This window comes from Crotalus tigris, unplaced genomic scaffold (assembly GCF_016545835.1).
Source record: "Crotalus tigris isolate CLP2741 ecotype Arizona unplaced genomic scaffold, ASM1654583v1 scf7180000017644.4837335, whole genome shotgun sequence".
Taxonomy (NCBI): domain Eukaryota; kingdom Metazoa; phylum Chordata; class Lepidosauria; order Squamata; family Viperidae; genus Crotalus; species Crotalus tigris.
The window spans coordinates 818509-839990 of record NW_024096536.1 but is presented as its reverse complement, the minus strand read 5'-3'; the positions used below and the strand labels follow the sequence as shown (position 1 = coordinate 839990).

The 21482-nt window shown below is 37.4% G+C and overlaps 1 protein-coding gene across 1 annotated transcript; it reads right to left on the bottom strand.

The window, feature by feature from the left end:
• Nucleotides 1-643: 643 nt before the first annotated feature.
• Nucleotides 644-14769, bottom strand: TAB1 (TGF-beta activated kinase 1 (MAP3K7) binding protein 1). The gene is made up of 11 exons (XM_039335497.1): nt 14221-14769; nt 12352-12488; nt 12059-12212; nt 10101-10187; nt 8393-8531; nt 8021-8134; nt 5482-5593; nt 5234-5378; nt 2424-2646; nt 2044-2200; nt 644-1256 (listed from the first exon to the last, which is right to left on the bottom strand). Exons 1-11 carry the CDS (start codon nt 14443-14445, stop codon nt 1052-1054), a joined length of 1698 nt encoding a protein of 565 aa, XP_039191431.1. The 5' UTR covers nt 14446-14769; the 3' UTR covers nt 644-1051.
• Nucleotides 14770-21482: the final 6713 nt, after the last annotated feature.

Sequence of the window (21482 nt, the reverse complement as noted above, 5' to 3'; positions counted from 1 at the left end):
CCTTTCTTCTCCAATCTCTCCACTTTGTGGGGTAAGGTTGCCAGGTTTCACTAATGTCCATATAACCTCTTATGCAAGATGTGCCTTTCGTTATCATAAGGAATTTCATCTTTGACCTCATTATTCTTGCTTTGCTAACACAAGGACTACTAATAAGAGATAATCTTTATTGTCACTACTTATAGGAGATAATCTTTATTGTCACAATGGCACCCATTAAAATGAAATTATTGTCCTTGGTACCAAGGTAAAAGGTTAGTCTTTTCTGAGCCGTTGCCTGAACTCTGTAAATGATTCTTAGGCCAACCATGAGTTAGTGGCTTGGTTCATATATATCTTCCCAACATGTGATTTGCTCATCTTTAGATTGGCATGATGTGCAAAACCAAATCCCACCCAGTTTTTTTATTTTTTACAATGGATCACTAATTGAAATGGCAGGTTGTTTCATCTGATATTTGCATGACACTTCAGCAAAATGTACATGTATGTTGCCTATTCTTTTGAAAGGTATCTGTTTTCAAGCTCTAAAATGATTAAAGCCAAGATGATATTCACTCCTCAGGAGCTCTACAGCAGGAGCTGAGGATATATGCTTCGTATGATCACAGATTAAAATGTTTCACAAAAATGGCAAGAATAGTAACTATAAGTTATCGTTTATTTTGCAAATCAGAGGTATCTTTCATATTATAAGTATTCCCAGATTTATCCCTTCAACAACACGGGCACACATAGATATATACATACAAACACTCTTGACAGATACTTATCCATAAGAGAAGTTTGGCTGCTGACTATTCTTCTTCTATAGCCATGCAGTACGGGTTTGCAACTCTCTCTAATGCCACAAGATTTCACAGTGGAAGAGACATTAGAAAAGAATTTAATATACGTAAATATGCTTGACAAGTTGATGAGAACAATCACATTAGCAATTTGTCCCAAAATCTCCAAAAGATCATGCTTTGTAGAAAAATGTTGTCAACCAAGAGATGAATTGCAACCTACTATCTGGTGGGACTTCACAGGGGTTAGTCTCTGTGCATTATTACACAATGAGTGTCCCCTGTTCACTGTGGTCCATATTCCAAAGGCGGTAAAACTCTGCAAAGTCTACATAGGATTCAACGCGCCCATCTTCATCCGGCCTGAGAGAATGAGAAGGACGAGAACGGAAAAGGCCTCCATCTGAGCTTGAGCTGCTACTCTGGGTATGAGTGTTAGTAGACTGAAGAGTCATAGTAGGACTTTGACTGTAGGCAAAGCCATCAAGTGAGAAAAAAAGAAAGAAAAACAAACATTAACTCAATCTTCACAAATGACACAGCAAAAATAATTTACAATGGGACCTCTCAAAGCCTCCCCCACCTCCAAGGCATCTCTGCACAATAACTTAACAGCCACAATGGGGAGAACTGGGATTGTGATAATTGAGCAAGATGATCACATAGATGTCTCCCTTAACAACCATGACTTGTGATGAAAATTCTGAGTTCAATTCTGTGATCATAAGTAGAGGACTACTTGTATTCATCTTGTTGGGAGACCCTAGGAGAGCAGATTTAGATTCTGAAAGGCTTTTTAGATTTAACTTTATTGCTGTTCTTGTTGACACAAGGAATGTGTCAATTTTTGTCAGTTTTTAGATGAAAAACACTCTTCATATGTACTATTACAAGCCATGTTTTCCCTAATCCCATGCCTGTCACTTCATCCCTTTCCCCCCATGCAGGACTAATTTCTCCTTTGTTCATTTTGCCCAATTGTTCAAGCTTGCCTAAGCTTGTCTTTGTAATCTTCTCTTTTTCTTTTAAATGTTAGCCACTTCTAGTTTTGTGTCACTAGAAAATTATGTAATTATTCTCTCAATTCTTTGAGAGAAGAGATCAAGTTGAGGTCATTAACAAAAATGTTGAACAGCACAGGGCTAGGAAGTTTACATTAAGCAGCAGCTAGGAAAAAAAATGTAACACATCCAGTATTCCATGGATAACAGGAATAAAGGGCAACAGAGAATAAAACTTAGCAGGGAACATTTACTTGGTAAGTGTGGGTGTGGCTTCATCCAGTGTAGAGCTACTGTGGGCACCATTGACCATCTGGCCTTGGGAAGGCATGACAAGTGATAAAGTCACACTGGTCTTGCTTGTGCTCTGAGTACTAGAATATGGCACTGACACAGGATAGACACGACCACCTAGAGATAGCGAAATACGTCATGAAAAGAATGGGTAAATTGGAAAATACTATCCTAAGCCAAATCAAAATCTCACAAGAGGTTTATAATGCTCCTTTTTATATGATCCTCCTTGTTTATATGCTTCTCTTTCACACAACCAACTGGGGGAGAGTACAGGTCTAAATCTGTTGCTGTTTTTCACATACAATTTCTGTTGTAGAAATGTTTAATTTCCCCATACCTTGTGTTGGAGTCAGTGTGGGCTGGCTCATCTCCCCTAGTGGGTACCCAAAATTTCTTACTAGGACTGTCATGTCTTCATGCCGAGAGCAGAATTTGGACCGTTCACCACCACTGGCATAGGTATCACAGTGAATACGCTTAACTCGATCCACAACTGCTTGAGCTACAGAATCCAATGAGGTTTGTTTGGCAAACTCTGTGGCAATCATGGCTGCAATTTCCTGGAATCACACAAAAATATGTTGGCACTAATGTGATTAATGGAAAGCCCTGAGGATGTTTCTCCCATCACTTAGGAGTTACTTATTTGTGAGCAGTCCCAATGCAGCTGCAGCTTAGACGTATGTGTGTGTGTGTGTGTGTCCTGCTCCAAAACAGACACTCGACCAGAACAAGTATCACATGATCAAAATCCTGAGAATCAGATCTAGCCATCATGGCTGGGCTCTTAAAGCGGCATTATATGAAAGCTGCTCATGGCTAAACAGCTCCCAAAGATCTGGATAAACACTAGGAGGACATCTCAGTAATCCATCTAAAGTGGAAAGGTTTAAAACCTAATAAGCTTTTTATCAGATTACATGAAAGGACTGCACATTCTTCATGCAAGTATGTGTGTACATACAAAAAGCCTTCTATCAATGGAGATATGGATATGTTTTATTTGTAGGTTGCCACATATATTTTTCTCTTCCAATAAAACCTTCTCGTTTTTTAAATATAATTTCATTGAAAGTTTTAAAAACAAGAATAAAAATTAATATAAGCTAAACAGAATCAGAAAGAAAAAAGAAAGAAAACTAAATTGCAAAGAGAAAAAATAGTAGAAAAAAAAGAAAAAAGTGGCTTTCAATCTTAAAGCAATTGTAAGTTCAATTGTAAATTTAGCTCTTTCTCTAAAATTACATAACAACTCTCTTCTGTCTAGAATCTATCCTATTTGATTGTCAAAACCATACCTCATACTTTTTGTTTTGTTTTACACAAAAAAAACAGTAGGGAGTTTTAAGTCAACAATAAATGTAGATATTGTCTTCTCTAATCCCAATGTAGTCCTTTCAAGCTCCCTACATACACGAATAAGAAATGGATGGAGGGAAGGAAATTACTATAGGTCTCTGGGACAGATCTGAATGTCAGGTTCTTATCTAAGTAGTCAAAAATTACTGCTTGTGTCTCTCTGGTAGAACTACCAGTAATGGAGAGAATGTGATGCTTTTCCTGAGGACGTAGGTTTGTATTCCTAAAAATATTCTTATTAATTATTTAACAGGGGCTCAGTTACATCATAATTTCTATTCCGGTATGCATTATTTCATACACTTTATATACAAAGCAACAACTTTTAAAGGAAAAGTTTAAATCATTATTGTTCTACGTGGCCCAAACCAATATAGATCATTTGTTTCTACTAAAAATGAACTCAATGAGGTTTATGCTTTTAAAACAGAGTTATTACTAAACTACAGAAGGTGATACAATATTAGAAAAGAAGATTCACCTCCAATAAGTTATTGGCTTTTTAAAGAAATTAAGTAAAAAACATATTACAATCTATTTGGGATATGAAAAGGAATATATATGTATGTACGTATGTATATATTTTTCTTATTCTTTAAAAAAACTGTGTAACAATAATCCTTTATCAAAACATGATTTTTTAAAAAAACACCAAGATGAATGATCACATTACCATAAGATCAGTCCATTTTTACGTTATATCTTTCACTTCAAGAAATTATCATTATAGTTATGTAATTGGGGAAGGTTTCTGGATATGATAGCTTTCCAAAAATGTTAGAACAAATATTTATTGTATCCAACTTAAAGGGGCTTTCCATATTTATTCCGCTATAGTGGAATATACAGGATGATGAATACTTTTCTCTGGCAAGGGCATTCAGTGAAATGTTGACTGTATAATGTATAATTTGATACAACAGGAATCTTTAACTTCACACTTTCGTCGTTGGCATTTATCCTAATTTTGGTTCCTATTTGGAATAAGGCTCTTTAGAATTCCGCTTCTCTTTGGGCTCAAGAACTACTATCTGACAAATACTATTTCTGCAAAGCTTTAATTCTTGATTTAATGCTGCAGAACATATATGAAAAATAACAGGCCACAGATAGAATTTTGATCAATCAATGTAAAGCTTCTTTTGTGAAATTACTTCAGTTTAAAACTAGCATCTAATCCTGTTTTCTGGGTAATCGTGGTCTCTCATTACTGCTTCAAATCAATTCTGAAGAAATATTTCTAAAATGCAGATTCAAAAAATGAATTTGATTTTTCCCAGAATGCTTACAAGCAATTTAATAAAATTAAAATTAAAACTATTATTTAATTCTGATGCAATCACAACTTCTGACATTCTATGATGGTTAAAAGATTCTGGAATTAGCAACTTAGGCATCTAAGCCAGTAACCCTTCTTTACTTGAAGGAATTTGATACAGTTGATAGAGTTATTATGTGACCCCTGGAATAAGCAGGTTATCGTGTTCCAAGATAAACCAATAAACCAACGGTGGTTGCACTTTAGAATATGAAATTTGTTTCCTGCATTCTAAATATGACATTAATAAAACACCAGATTTCATTCTGTTTATACTGCACATCTTAGAGAGACTGTTCAGTTCAACAGTCAATAAGTTATTGGCCATGCATTTACAAGAATGGTTCATCTATAATGCTCTACAGTTATCCACAGATTATTAAGCACTCAGAATTGAAGCCCTTCTGTTTAGATCTGAAGACAATAATGTGGTGCAAAAGAACAATTTTTAATTGCTGTGGAGTCAGTACCTGATTGGCTTGTCCAGGTCCATGAGCAGCTTCTAGAGCTTTGTACAGTCCTTCTGACATGAGCACAAGAAAGCCTGTGACGCCATCTAATGGATGCCCGCCATGGATTTCAGGCTCTGCTATGATGGGCTTAGATTTTGCAGCACTTCAAAGAGAAATTAGTACTATATTATGCAATGAAAAAGGATTTCTCAATGCAATAAAATCAAATAGAAATAAGAGTAAGATGCAAACAAGCTTTAACTTACCTAAGAAATTCAATATCACTATAGCCATATTTGACCTTATAATCTCCAATACGCCGAGTACTTTCTTGCCCACCTATGGTTCCTACTTGTTTTATTTTTGCTGCATCTAAACCTGCCAGGGCATAAAATAAAAACCTCATTGATTTAGGTACATGTGCTAAAGAGTTTCCATTTGCATTCCAAGTCATGGGACAGCAATGTCAGCTGGAAAATTAACTAATCAATGAGGGAAGAGATCATGAATTTGGAAAGGACTACAAGACCGAGAACAGACTTTCATCATTAGTTATTTATTGGTAAGAAAATGCAGACTCATATTCTAGACACTGCTTCTTACCCTGGATGTTCTTATACAATCTAGTATCACTGCATTTGCAAACTGATTAGTCAACCTTTTTTTCTGAAAACATAATATAAATCAGCTTTCACTGCCTTCATAAATTAAAACAACTATAAATCAGAGAATTCAGGAAAAAGTTAATATACTTCAAACCATTTTAATCATATTGCAGTTCATTTCATACAACAATTTAAACTAAATCAAAATATTTATAATTTATTTTCTTCAGATTTATCATTCATTTTTCTATCCCATTCTAAGAGCTGTGCACTGACTTGATTGCTCCAAAGGAAAAATTGAAAGCTACCTAAGAAATCTTAGTTTAAGATGCCAATAAAATCTAGAATAATTTACTTAAGTCAGTTTTGAGGGGAATAGAACATTGAAATTTCCCATGTCTAATAAATATAATTTATGAGTTTTATTTCCCACACTTGATTTTTCAGCCAGCATATTGTTCTGTTAAATAATTCCAACAACTTCTCTGTGAAATTTTTTTATCTGAATACTAATTCTGAAATTAACTAAAATCTAGGTGTACCAGCAGGCTGCCAAGGCTGTGAATAGCAGAGCAATCCAGCACAACATAAAAACAAGTGTGCTTCCTGCCAACAGAAGAAGATGGGATAATGTTCTCTAACCTTGGGCTAATCTTCATTTTGAATTATTTTTTTTTACTTAGAAAGCAAACACAGATGAAAATACAATGTTTGGGAGAGAGGGAGACCCCCAAAGCTCAACTGTAGAGCATGTGTTTTGTACATAGTAAGCCATGGATTCTACATTTATCATCTTCAATTGAAAGATTCAGGAAGGAGAGATAAAAGACACCTGACTCAAAACCTCTACAAATCAAAATAATACCTAGATAAGGGAGAGCGGGACAGAATATTTTGTTACTATAATTTACCTCTCAGGAGAACACATCATGAAAAATGATTTCCAAATACACCTACAGTGATTGATAACATTTAGCAGAAAGCTCTTCTACCAATAATTTGGGGATTTTACTTGCTACCTTGGATGTGAGCAGCCATTTAATAGTGTGCTCTGGATGCCAAAAAAGAAAAAGAAAAGAAAAAAATTAGAAAACATAGGAAGGGTTTGGGCTTTTTTTTTTTTTTTTGCTTATTACCAATTGTTGAATATCTGCTTTTCCAAAGATAAATAAATGTCTGAGCTTAGGAATTTCTAAATAACAGAAAATCATTTAATTAACCTGGGTTTGACTCCTAGTGACTGCATAGATCAGGGCTCACTTATTGAAAGCAACTAGGTTTTTTGTGAATGTTTTTCTGCACCACGTATAATAAATATTGGAACAAATTTAAATATTTATGTATTTGATTTAACTATACATTCTCTGTAATCGGGAATACTACAACTGAGACTAAATAAAATATTAGTTTTGCCACCTGTGGTGGCAACAAAAGGCTTCTTCAACTACTCTGGTTTTCAGATATTCAATTATATATTTCCTATAGTGGGAAGGAGAGAGATTACTATCTTCACCTGTACAATTGGGCATGCTTTAGCTTGACACTGCTAACCAGAGAACCCATCAATAAGAGTGATATTTGTAGGGAAATAAAACAAAAATAAAAACCTCAGCAAAAAAAATCTTATTTTGGAATCTCTTCCCCCTTACTGCAGGGAGGTAATCTGGGATCTATTTACAAAACTCACAATACTTTTTTTATAGTATGAAAACTGATATTAAACTGCTCCATAAAAACCCTGATATATTTTGTTTCATCCAAGTCTGTTTCAAATTAAAATGTCAATTCTTGAGGCTGGTGAGGGCTTTTAAAGCATTCTTCTAGATTTTTTTTTCCTCCATGGCTTTGCCTACTTCTGTATCATGGCTTCAATCAACTGCTTGTGTGATTATTTTTAATTAGTTAAGAATCATAGAACTGCACATGACTCTGGGTTACTAGGTGTTTAAAGGCTCACCTATTAATGTCCCCAATAATAACTCATAGTTCTTACAACAGAGTTCCAGTAATCCAATGTACCATATCCATGGTTTATTTCCTTCCATTTTGTCAAGAATGCTAATTTTTAACTAGTTCATCATATATTCACCTCACATTCCCAAATTATATGAAGTCAGCTTTTATTTGATCCAAGACTGGTTGAATTGATTTTATTCTGGGTCATGGTGTTCTTAGTAACAGCCAGGGAAACATTTCTTACCCAGTTGTGAAAAGCGGAATAATTCATCTTCATTCTCGGTAGTGTGGTCCATATTGAGCTGTGTCACCTGCAATCCATCCATGGTAGATTTGCACAAAAGTGCACGGTTTGTTCCTATAAAGAGAGAACGTACAATACAAAGCCAGAAACTGTAACTGACCACTACCGCCTCATGACCAAAGATCTTTTTGTTTCTTGCCAGGAAACTGTACAATTCCAAGTTGTTTCATACAGCTCTTGTTTGTGGCCATTTGAGAAATCAGAGAAGCATTTTCCTTGGATAAATCTATTGTCATCCAACCAACCAACTCTCATCACTCAATGCTGAGCTCAGAAAGTGCCAAGTCAAAAGAGTATAGAAGAGGAACACACCTACATTAGCGATATAAAGTTTGTTGTTAAGAATCACTGCCACAATGGCCATGGCTCCTCCAGAAATTTCCTTTTCTACGGATCTCAACCTCTCCAAAATTTTCTGGTACTGAGGAGGCAGCTGGTGATGGGGAACCCCCTAGAAAACAAAGCCATAACTAAGCTTCTCAGCAATATAATTTGGGAACCTTCTATGCACCAGAAGAATTGCTCTGTTTATAATTTTCTTCACCTATATACCTGTCAAGCAAGGAAAATACATCATGCATTTGACAAAAGTGACTCCAGTCCACAAAGTTTGTGCCAAAACAAATGAGCTAGTCTTCTAAAATGCTACATTTTAATATAAAAAGAACAAACACATAACATTTGACAGGATCAAAATAAGGTATCAAACAACAAAGGCATTCAATTGTATTTAGTCTAACCATCTCTATTATTAGGTTAAAATTGTTAAAACATTTCCCTCTCAAAATACATGTGCTAAGTGTGAAACAGAATTTCCAGTTAATTTAATAGTTATAAACATAGGACATTAAAGGATTTTGTGTGTGTGTGCCTTTGAGTAAGTGTTGATTCCTGGTGACTGCCTGGACAAGTACCTGCAGTTCTCTGGACAAGATTTTAAAAGTAATTTGCCACCATTTCCTTTTTAGAGTTGGGAGAATATGATTGGTTCAAGATCACTCAGTTTGCTTCATATCTAAGGCAGTACTAAAACTCATAAATCTTCTAACCTGGAGCTTTAACAACTACATCCAAGTATCTCTCAAAGGACTACATTAATTCTTAATTATTTAATAGACTACAACAGTGATGGCGAACCTTTTAGAGACCAAGTGCCCAAGCTGAAAGCCAAAACCCACTTATATATCACCGGGTGCCAGGTGGGTGTTAACCCACTGGGTGAGTGTGGCAGACTGGGTGGTCATGGCCAAGGTGGGTGTGGTCACCTTGAAGTTGCTCGTGGGGAGGGACACCTGTGAGGGCCGGGCAGGGTTGGGGGAGATCCAGGGGGTCTCTGGCAGGTGGGGCAGTAGGCAGGAGGCTCGTCCTGCAGGGTGAGGTGAGGCAAGGTGAGGCAGGGGTGCCATTGTCGCAGGGCAAGGCAAGGCAGGGGCCGGGGTGGCTGCTGCCTGACACCATTGGCCCCCGCACACAGAGGCCAGCAAGCACATGGGGGGGCGACAGCCTGCCAGCCCCTTGGCCGGCATATTCTGGGGCTCCGCAGCCCACCACCAGCAGTTCAGAGAAGCCACCTGAGCTGGACGGACGGCCGACCCGAGGAGGCAATGCAGTGGGTCATGCCAGGGAAAAGGAAAGCATGCAAGGCCAGGAGGGATGGGATGGGATGAGGGGGAGGGAGGGAGAGAAACCAGCTGTGCTGGGATGCATCCGGCGACATGGGACCTCAGCAAGTTAGTGGGTGGGTGGTTGAAGAGGGATGGTTGCCATCTCTGGGGCATGGCACGCGTGCCCACAGAGAGGGCTCCAAGTGCCGCCTCTGGCCCGTGTGCCATAGGTTCACCACCACTGGACTACAAGGACCCAGTTTTGTGAATGCAGTATTTATATTCTATTATTCCAGCTTCTACTCACATAGCACTTATCTACCCACATTCTAAAATAATATATAAACAATTAGAGTTTCCAAAAATGAAATGCAAAGTCAACATTCCTTGAATTGCCTAGTAAGATGTTGAGTTACCTCTGGTAACTGGGATTGGAGGCTGGCTTTTTCTGCCAATGCATCATCAATGGACTCCAAGAAACTTCTTTCTACCACATCAAAGGCCTGAAGAGGTACCAGAAATAGATTAATAGAAGTAGCTTATTAGATCTCCAAATATTTATAGACAGTTATATAGAAATAATCAGAATTCTTTCTTTCTGTCAAATATATCATTTTCTAGGAATTTCCTAAATGTGCTCGTACCATGCACATACCAAAGAGAATATATCTGTGAGAATACACCTTACATCTTTGTTTCTGCCAAAATATCCCACTCTCATCAGCACAGTTTAATATTATATTTATTTTCTCTTCCAGTAGACAAACAGGCTAAAATTTCTAATTGCCAGAATAAATAAATAAAATAGGCAGATAAAGAAAATACGTAAAATGTGTAAAAATAACTACAAGGTTTGAGGATTGGCTTCAGAGATCCAAAATCAGTCATTTTCCTCAATAAATAAATGAATAAGTGTAATGTTTTCACCTCATTTAATTGGATTCTCTTTATCTAATTTTAGGCTTGTATGAAAAACAGATCACATTTCAAATTATATCTATGCAGAGATATTAAAAATTCAAAAGGGTTCACAAATTTGTAAGCACCACTGTAGCACTATTAAATGGTCTCTCCAGAGCACTTCTACTGCTCTTCTGATATACAAAAGCACATTTATTTTCCGGGACCCTCTAAACCACAAATTCTTTTTATCAAATCCTTTAGAATATTTGTGGGTTTTGTCACAGATTTGTTTTTAAACTGATTTTGCATTTTTAACACATCAAGAGATAGAAATGGGGCACCTACATATACTAAGGTCTTTGTGACTTTACTAAATGGTACTTGGCCCTATTTTAAACCTTATACCATTTTAAGAAACTTTCTATTGCTACTACTACTACTTTAGAGTTCTTAGCACAGTATCATACAATAATAATTCCACTACATGAAAAGAATGCTGAACTGTTGTGTAGTTTTAATTTAAAGATGTGCTCTAAAAAAGAACAGCATGATTTCTCTAAAGAAAGAGACAACCACCAAAGAATTTCATTGGATAACCTGAGATTATTTCTTGAAGGTTTTAATTTATCAGATTTTCCACAACTGAGCATTTATTTGATCTTTATGAAATGAGAACCGAGTATAAATCTCCAATAGGTACATTGGAAAGTGACTATGTATCTCTGTTAAGAATCCAGCAAGTACTTTTATATTCAAATACCAAAAAACATTTTTATTTCCTGACTTATGTGAAACTAAAATATGTTTGGGCTTCATTTAAGTTATATTGGATTTTGGTGTTAAATCTCATGAATATATAAATCTGTGGAATATTTTTTTAAAAAAAAATGTTTGGGAAAATGTTCTATTAAAAGACATGGGAAGATCCTTGATTTAAATAACTATTTAAATCAAACATTTTGTAATAATTATTTTAAGGATTTTAAATAACTATAGATAACATTTTTCCTTGCTAACATATCTCAGTAGCAATATGTTCAACTTAGCATGTTTTGATTTCTCAGGATGGATCAGACAGCTGCTTCAGAGAAATCTCAAAATGCTATCATTTTTATACTGTTTATTGTTGAAATTAAACCAGGTCCATATCAAAAATTCAAAAACTGAAGTTGAATTTACTGATATTTCTAAGTTATGGAATAAGAGTTGAATACTTAATAATGGCTTATCAATGGGTCTAAATGTTTAAATATTACTTCTTTGAAATTAAGGCTTCAAAAGATTTTATTCCAAGTCTACTGAAGTCCTCAAAGCTGACAGAAAGCAGACAGCAGATTGTTGGTGTTATAAAAAAAAATGAGGGTATATTGATTCAATTTCATAATTTGTTGGATATTATTTTTTTCCCTATTCTTTTATTTTTCATTTAGAAATTGCAATATAGTTATACATAAAGAGACGGTTCTATTACCTGCAACAGGATTCTGCGCACCTCTGCCTCATCCTGCTCTGCATTCAGCTGGCCCAACAGGAGTTCTGCAGAAAGCCGCTCTCCCACAAAGTTTGTGATTCGGTTACCATCATAACCATTAAAGACTCCATAGAGGTAGCAATTATTCTCACTTCTGCCAAAATGAGTCAGGATAGGTAAGCAGTGCTCTTTCTTATGTAATCAGAGTACAGCCAGAGAAAACCAAACAAAAGAATGAGAAAACTGTACCCTTGTGCAGTTCAACAGTTCCATTCAAATCTGTGGCTACTTACCTGAATTTCAACCAGTTATCCTCTAAGGGATGAATTTCAGTGCCTTTTCCATCAGTAGTGTAGGAACGATTAGAAGCTGAACCCACACCAGAGAGCTGACAGAGCGGCAAATCATCTGTCCAGCTTGAAAGCTGCTCCTAAATATTTACAAGAAAGAAGCTCAATTTTTCAATAAAAGCAAATGGAATGATGGCATACTAATCAGAATGCCTTATCAGAGTTACACCATTGAAACACAAGAACCTTTTTGTACTTATATAGATCTTGCCACTTCAACCATATTTTCTCTGCTATTGCATCACTTACTTTCTTATTGCCTGTTCTTTGAAACCTCACTCCAGCTATTAAATACCTATGTATGCATACTGTACACTAACATCTGAATATACATATCATATCCTGCAAAACTAGTAAGAGGCATACATTTTAATTACCATCATTTAATTGTTTTTCCATGCATAATTCAAACATTAATACTCTTCTTGCATTTCTAAAATAGTTACTCTCCAGAAAGCCACAACTCTTCTCCTCCAGTATATACCAGTACATGGATTGCAGAGGGGATATCTGTCTGTCCACCACAGAACTGTAAGATGTTAATTTAGAATCATCTTCCCTAGAAACGCTGCATAAGTATTTACAAAGTAGTTCCTTTTTTTAATATGAGTCTAAGGGCAAGAGTGCAAATAATGAGGTTGGAAGTGGCAAGCTAACAGAAATCTGCAAATCCTTCATTTAGATCTTTATAGGCACTACTCACAACTAATGCTGAATTGAACTTGACTATATTGTGCAAGCCAGAGAGAGAAATATAATTATCTTTCTATATTACTAATATCCTAAGAGCACCAGAAGTTCTTTTATTACCAGTGTTTTTCCTTTAATCTTTATACTGGAGAAAATTATCCCAACAAAGCTGATGCAAAATAGGATTGCAGAATAATATATTAATGCACAAAGTAATGAATAGTGCAACTGGTGTATCTTACTGATATGCTGCATCTTATGAGAATGACTGTTTTGATTTCACTTAATTTTTCCCCTGATAAAGTAATAAAATAGGTCTATATTCCTGGGGGTAGGAATGGGAGTGGGAAAACATTAATTTTTCGTTTTCATGCATATTTTATTAAAATTATGACCATGAAGTTGCTCCGATTCTGTTAGTTTCTAATTTGCAAGTTTTATTGCCAACTGTATGCGGAAGAATAAGGGGGGGGGGGAGAAGATGCAGCATTTTCTCACCCGGCACCTGCAGGTAATAAAGGATATCTGGTTTCATTCAAGAGTTTGGAAGACAAGTTAGGACCCAGCCTATTTACACGCCCCATATTTTGCACCTTACGGGAATGGAGCGCGAACCCGCCTTTCGCAACGGTGCCTCTTCTGGCGGTGATGGCTACAATGCCTGTACTTCCAAGTCAACACAGCCTATCGCGGGAGTTATATCCAACGCATTTGGATGCGCCCCACCGAGGAAAGCAAGAGAAACTAGTGAGGCAGAGGTAGGAGTTCCCTCTGACAACCATGCAGCCAAGGGAATTTCAAAGTGGCACCTTTTCTCCTTGGCGCATAGAAAACGACGCATCCCAAAATGCTGCATCGCGTACGGCGTCATTAAAGGGGAACCCTTATTCCTTTGGCTGATTACTTCCACGGCTGAAAGGGAGCACAACGTGCACCTCTGCCTGCACGCCCATCCTTTCTGTTATTGTTGCAGGAAAGTATCCCTCCCTGTGTGGGCAAGGCAGCGACACAAGAAGCCCGCGAGCCACCCGACTCTTCCCTTAAATCCGGGAGTGGTACTTTCCTCCCCCCCGCCCCGCAGCGCCCCTCTCGTGATCACATAGAAAAAGCGGAGCTGCTCACACTCTGCAAAAGACTCCTCCTCACTGCCGCCATCTTTACGCAGAAGCAAGACTCTCCTCCCATCCATCGGCGGGCAAGAGAGGTTGGATCGGACTGCAGGAAAGGCTCAGGATGACCATCGAATGTAGTTTTATCCTGCGGAATTGGTTCTGCTTTCCCTCGGTCGACAGCGCCCTCGAGAGGATGGGAGGAAGTATTGAGGCTGGTTGCTTTGCTCTTCTGCATTTTATCTTGCGTATCGGATTTTTTTAAAAAAATATACACTATCTATTTGCAGCAGGAAATTTGTCGATGTAGTCCTCGGTTACCATAGCGGATATGCTGTATTTTGCAGATAAAACAGGAGGAGTGCCTAGGACATCAGCGCCAACTGGCTTTCTACATGTATTTCTAAGCCTTGCGCTAGAAGGCCTCCAAGGTCCTTTCCAGATCTATTCTGATTGATTGATTGGTCTGTTTGATCAGCAATGGCTGTACATTGTACATTTTCACAAAATTGGAGGTTTTTAAATATGCGAATCAGATGTTAGATCATCTCTGAGAAATTTCAGTAGCCTACAAAATATTATCTTGTGATAATTGCTTGTTACCTTTGGTGCCTTCTTCTTACTGCAATTTTGCTTAAGTTTTAAGTTTACCACTCATTATCATAGTGTTTAAGGTCCTGGCTTTAGTCTGGAGAGACCGATTCCAGGTCCCTTTCATAGAACTTACTTGCACTTACTTGGACTTCAGTAAGGCATTTGATAAAGTAGACCACAACCTACTACTTGATAAGATAGAAAAATGTGGGTTAGACAGCATCACCACCAGATGAATTCTTAGCTGGGTGACCGAATACTCAGTGTGTGGTCCTCAATGGAATTGTATCTCCATGGAGGGAAGTGTGTAGTGAGGTGCCCCATGGCTCTCTTCTGGGTCCAGTGCTCTTCAACATCTTCATCAATGATTTGGATGAGGGGATAGATGGGGAATTCGTCAAATTTGCAGATGACACCAAGCTGGCAGGAATAGCCAACACTCCAGAAGATAGGCTTAAAATACAGAAAGATCTTGAAAGACTTGAACATTGGGTTCTATCTAACAAAATGAAATTCAATGGTGAAAAAAGTAAGGTTCTACATTTAGGCAAGAAAAACCAAATGCACAGGTATAGTATAGGTGGTACCTTGCTCAATAGTGGCAACTGTAAGAGGGATCTTGGAGTCCTAGTGGACAATCACCTAGATATGAGCCAGCAGTGTGCTGCAGCTGCCAAAAAAGCCAACAAAGTGCTAGGCTGCATTAACAGAGAGATAGAATCAAGATCATGTGAATTGTTAATACCACATTACAATGCCACATTTGGAATACTGCATCCAGTTTTGGTCACCACGATGTAAAAAAGATGTTGAGACTCTAGAAAGGGTACAGAGAAGAGCAACAGAGATGATTAGGGGACTGGAGGCTAAAACATATACAGAACGGTTACTGGAACTGGATATGTCTAGTTTGATGAAGAGAAGGATGAGGGGTGACATGATAGCAGGGTTCCAATATCTCAGGGGCTGCCACAAAAAAGAGAGAATCAAGCTGTTCTCCAAAGTGCCTGAAGGCAGGACAAGAAGCAACGGATGGAAACTAACCAAAGAGAGAAGCAACCTAGAACTAAGGAGAAATTTCTGACAGAACAATTAATCAGTGGAACAACCTGCCTCCAGAAGCTGTGAATGCTCCAACACTGGAAATTTTAAGAAGAGACTGGACAGCAATTTTTCTGAAGTGATATAGGGTTTCCTGCCTGAGCAGGGGGTTGGACTAGATGACCTCCAAAGTCCCTTCCAACTTTATTATTAACTCCCTAGTTGGTTTAATACCAGTTACTTTCAGCCTGATCTATCTGCCAAGGTTGTTGTAAAGATAAAAGGATTAAATGAGGGGAGTTCCTCATGAGTTACTGGAAAAGTGGGAGATGAATGAATGAGTTTGTGACAGACTTTAGAACATCCAAGCCAGGTTTTACAAGCAGTATGGCCTCTCTTCCAGGGTTGTCCCCAAAGGCCCTATTGTGAATCTTGCAGAACTGTAAAGTAAATGGATTAGCTCTTGAATGGCCTGGAGCTAGTAGATCAACCAGCTGACTGTGAACCTGAGTTTTGTGCTGAAATGCTTTGGAAAATTGGTAAGAGAAGGCTTCCTGCCATTACAGTACCCTAGCTATTCAGTGTCATACAGTCAGTGTCATACAGTCATGCAGTCAACTTACAACAGTTTGTTTAGTAACCTTTGAAATTACAGCAGCACTGAAAAAAAGTGATTGTGACTGTTTTTCCACACTTAGGACCATTGCAGCATCCCCAAGGTCACATGATCAAAATTTAGATGCTTGGCAATTGACTCATAGTTATGATGGTTGTAGTGTCCCAGGGTCATGTGATCACTTTGACAAGTCCACGGAGAAGCCAGATTTACTTAACCATGTTACTAACAGTTTCAGTGATTCACTTAACAACTGTGGCAAGGAAGGTCATAAAATGAAGCAAAACTCACTTAACAAATGTCTTGTTTAGCAACAGAAATTTTGGGCTCAATTTTGGTTGTAAGTCAACAACTAGCCACTTCCTAATAGAAATCTATTAATGTCCCAGCAAGAATGTGTTTCGAAAATCTTAGCCATTGGAAAAATCAGATGATCAAATGAATCCAGTGGTTTGTTATCTTTCCCCCTTGATTGTACCCAAATGCCTCTGCACACAATAGGCTGACAAGATTTGCTATTGCAAGTATAAAGTATTAGAACTCACCATCCTAATGACTAGAAGCAACTGCCTCATAAGGACAAGCAGCCAGATCTTTGAATGGAGGAGCCTCTGTTTTAGATTACCCTGAAAAGTTCTTTTCTGCCACTGCTGGCTAGTATAAGCCACATAAAAAACAAGATCTGAGGCTGGGTGCTCTTGGTTCTTTTCCCTCCCCATTTTCTCAGAAAACACATTTTGGTATTGGGTGGACAAAAGCTTTCAGGTTGGAAAATAGAGATAAAAAATTTCAGATAAAGTAGGATTATGCATCTTTTCTCATATCAAGAGCCACTTTTCTTGGGGCCTGCTTCAAAAATCAGACAAGGCTGGGGAAAACAGATGGTAGAACCAGTTAGGTGAAGAGATGAAGGTGTTGAGCTGAGACATGGGATCTGGATTCAAGACAGTGGTGTACTGAAACTGGACTTGTACCAGCTTGCAAGAACCACTGGTTAAATTTTCAGGAACAGTCAGAGCAGAGCAGAGCTGTGACACATAGGATGCTGATTTGGCAGACTACTGATTCAAGCCCACCTTGCACCAGATAGCACTTTGTGACTTTGATCAGCCATTTTTTTCAGCCCAATCTATTCTACAGGGGAAAAAAATTAAAAGGAAGGAGTATTGTATATGCCAGTTTCAGCTTCTGGAGGAGAATTGGGATATACATCTAACAAATATGATTAAAACTTGATTTGATTTTTGGTGCCAAAATGATTGCCTGTCACCTTAAAGATTACAATTCTGTAACAGTTTTTGAAAGATTCTGGGAACTGTTTCAAAGTTTTCAGGGCTGCATGTGGCTTTGAGGCCACAAATTGTGCACAGTCATTTGAACTAATGTAATAATTTAAATTTGAGAAAATGAAAATTTCCGAACACTCCTGTTACAATTTTCAATGTAACAATTTTATTGGTAAGATATCAGTTATCACCTTCACTTGTTTTTTTTAATAACCACAAACATACAGGACGTCATAAACAGAGGTGCCAACAGGTCAGGGTTTCTTCTATTAGTCAGCAGGAAGAGATACACCGAAGAGGATAAAATGAGTGGAGCTATGAATTCACTGAATATTTGGGGATCCTGTATGGAGCAAGCCACTCTTTCATTGCCACAAATGTGTATTAGTGTGTATATAGAGTTCTATATTATACATCTTTACATATAATATATATACTATACACGGGCAGTAATGCAATAGATTAAGGATAGACTCCCGAGTCAATGATTCTGGGACAAAGATTGTGAGAACTGTATGTATTGCATGATGTAAAATGAACTGGTCTATGATTTCTTATTCTCTTCCAGCTTAATTTCATAAGATCACCCAAAGTAGTCATTCTTTGCATCTGAAATCATGCTTGGGAATGTACAGAGATCTAGCAGCATCAAATACCAAGAACCACTATCCACTATTATTAAAAAAACTAGGGAAAAATATAAAGGTTGGAGAAATGTTAATTTGGTTTCAATAGTCAATAAATAATTGGACTGGATATCCATTATTTCTTAATTGTACATAATAATGATACTGGTCTGCAGATGAGATATGTATTCAAGCACTTCCCTATTTGCTGTGCATAAAAAAAATTACAAGCCAACCTTTATGCATGTTAGCCTAGTACAGCTCTATAGCAATATAAGGCAACTCACCAAACCTTCAATAAAGAACCTACATTGTTTCCTAGCAATCTTCTTCATCTGGATGATGGATATTTACTTTGGGGGCTTTCAACTTCACCAGATAGACCAGATTAGAAAATCAATTCCATAGGAAGGCTAAAATTACTTTTATTGTGGTTGGCCATAATAACAGAATGTTGCAAATCTGATTGTACTGTATCTCCTGTTCCTTACACTCCAGTGAATTAGAGAGGTGTCTGTCTGAGCCAAATAGTATTTACTGTACATTTAAGATACGCTTCACCCCTCGTATTGTTTTGGCAATGGAGCTTGCACATCTCTATCAAGGTCATCTTTCTTACTCTGCAGTGGCTCAGAAGTTGTGCAGATATAAACAAAGATATTAAACAAAATCCCTATACGCTGATCAATCGAATTATCAACATTTATGTGCTTGTATTCCTCTGAACAATTACAATCTGAGGATAACAACTGATACTTTAGAAATATAATGTAATGTTTCAGTACCAATATTTTATTTCCAAACTGTTTCACATTAGGTCAAGCAGCCAAATTATATTAGAATTGCCCCACAAGGAATACATTAGTGTAAAGGGCATATGTATGATTCTAAAGAGGCATAGCCATCTGGCAGGAAGCTAAGTTAAATGACAACTCATTGAGCATGACCTCTATGCATAAGTGTTGTTTATCCATTCCTCATGATTTATGTGAAAACGGAGCTAAACAGAGGTAATTCAATTGCTTTATAATTCAATATGCAGTGGCTGTAATCTTGTGTCAGAAATTAATGCAAAGATTCCAGTGATATATCAAAGAGGAATCATCACAATGCTGAATTCATTATAATAGTGAGCTCTTACTTGGGGGAGGAAGTATATGTTGTTATGCCCCAGTTGTGTGAATTTTCTTGTTATTGGGTCTTTGTCAGGAAGGATTATTATTTATTTTATTGTTATTGGCTGCCTGGAGTTGGATTTTTGCAAATTGGGCAATCATATGAATATTTAAATAAATAAATAATATAGCTTCTATATAGCTTCTGAGTAGCCAAAATGTCTCTCTTGATGGTGGACTTTTTTCTACAGAAAGCCCTTTTATTGTTCGAATAAAAGGCTTGTATCATGTAGTAGTCAGTGTTACTGTTTGGGTATGTTCAATTTAAAAAAATAATGGAAGTAAGCCAGACTGACATCTGATGCTCTTTGAATGAAACAGAAAATGTTTCAAAAGAGAACACAAAGAGAGAATCATTACTGAACTTTTTGTAAGAAGGAAGATTTAAGACAGACATTGGCCATGCCCAGATTAAGGGCATAGTATTTATTTTAAAGTGAAAGATTCAATACCCTTAATTGCAATCCTGGTTTGCAGGGTGATGGAAATTAGCTAACATTTTCATCATGGTCAGGTGTGCCCCTTTTCTAGACTTTGCAATAGATACTGAATGACTGGGGTAAGCTCCTATTTGGATTTAAAATGATATCCATATGGGAAAGGAAAAGTGGCATGAATCAATGTCCATTACTACAAGAATTTAGAGTTCAGTTTGTAAATAGATAGTTTAATGTAGCTTGGCTCATCCCACAAGCCAAAACCCAGTTTTCATTTTTCTAGGTGAACTTGATATGAATGCATGCAAGTGACATTCACAAAACTTCGCAAATCTATACCACCAGATTTTTCTAGCCTCCCGTCCAATTCTATAATCAAGCATCCCTGGCCTGATTTAATAAGAACCCCCCCCCCTTCCTATACGCTTAAATATAAGTCTACTCCAATAACAGAAGCTTTGAAAGAGAATTTTCCCCTCTCTCTCAATCCTATACAATATTGCTTTCACCTGGAACCATAAGAGGACCAAGTGCTTCAGTGCGACAGACGATCACACCCTCTTAATGCTGCCTAGTAGCCACACCCACTTCACAGTGTATTTCCGGAGAAAAATAGACAATAGAAAACATACTGAAGTCACTCTACATACAAAACCATCACACAAGCCACACACAGGGGGAAGACCAAACACCACAGTGTGCGTTTCTTTTCTTTTCATTGCTTTCTGCTTTCAAAGCCTGAACTAATTATATGGAGATTTTTTTCCTCTTTGTACAGGAACTGTCTGTTTATACTAGCTTGACTCTAATAAAAGCAGAAAAGGTCAAAAGCTGCAACATCCACTGGGGAAAGAGAGCAATATCTGCAGTAAGGCAGGTGTACAGTAATGTTGGGATTCAAGTCCTACACTTTTGTATGCTCACTGACTTTCCATATAAAAAATTACAATACTGTGTCTGCCATCTTTCAGATTTCAACACGTCCCCTTGTGGATGCCCATAGCGAAATGGCATTTCAAATGCCGCATTGCCTTATTTTATACGGTAGCCCTGCTGAGGTACTGCTGTGATATTGGGAAGGTTATCTGTAGATATATCAGAATAAGGGCAATGTGGGAGCATAATCTGAACTACAGCTCCTATCATTCACAGCCATCATGACAAAGATCCATCTTTGGCTCCCTGACATACAATTAAGAAAATAATATTTTGGAAATTAGCTAAGTATTGAGACTGAATACTGCATCTTCACTTTTGGCAGTGTTTTGTATTGCTTAGCAACAGGCTTATTTCACTAAATGTTGTGATTTTTGTAAACTTAAGGCAAACCTCTTAAATGAAAATAATTATATGATTTCCTTTAGAGGAGAAATGGCCAGTAAAAGCTTGCTGAATGAAGAAGTGGTTAAGGAGAGATGGGCAGATAGTTGTACTAGCAAATTGCAAATCAATAACTTTAGAGTCACTTTGGGTAACATACCACTATGAGTAGATGAGCCT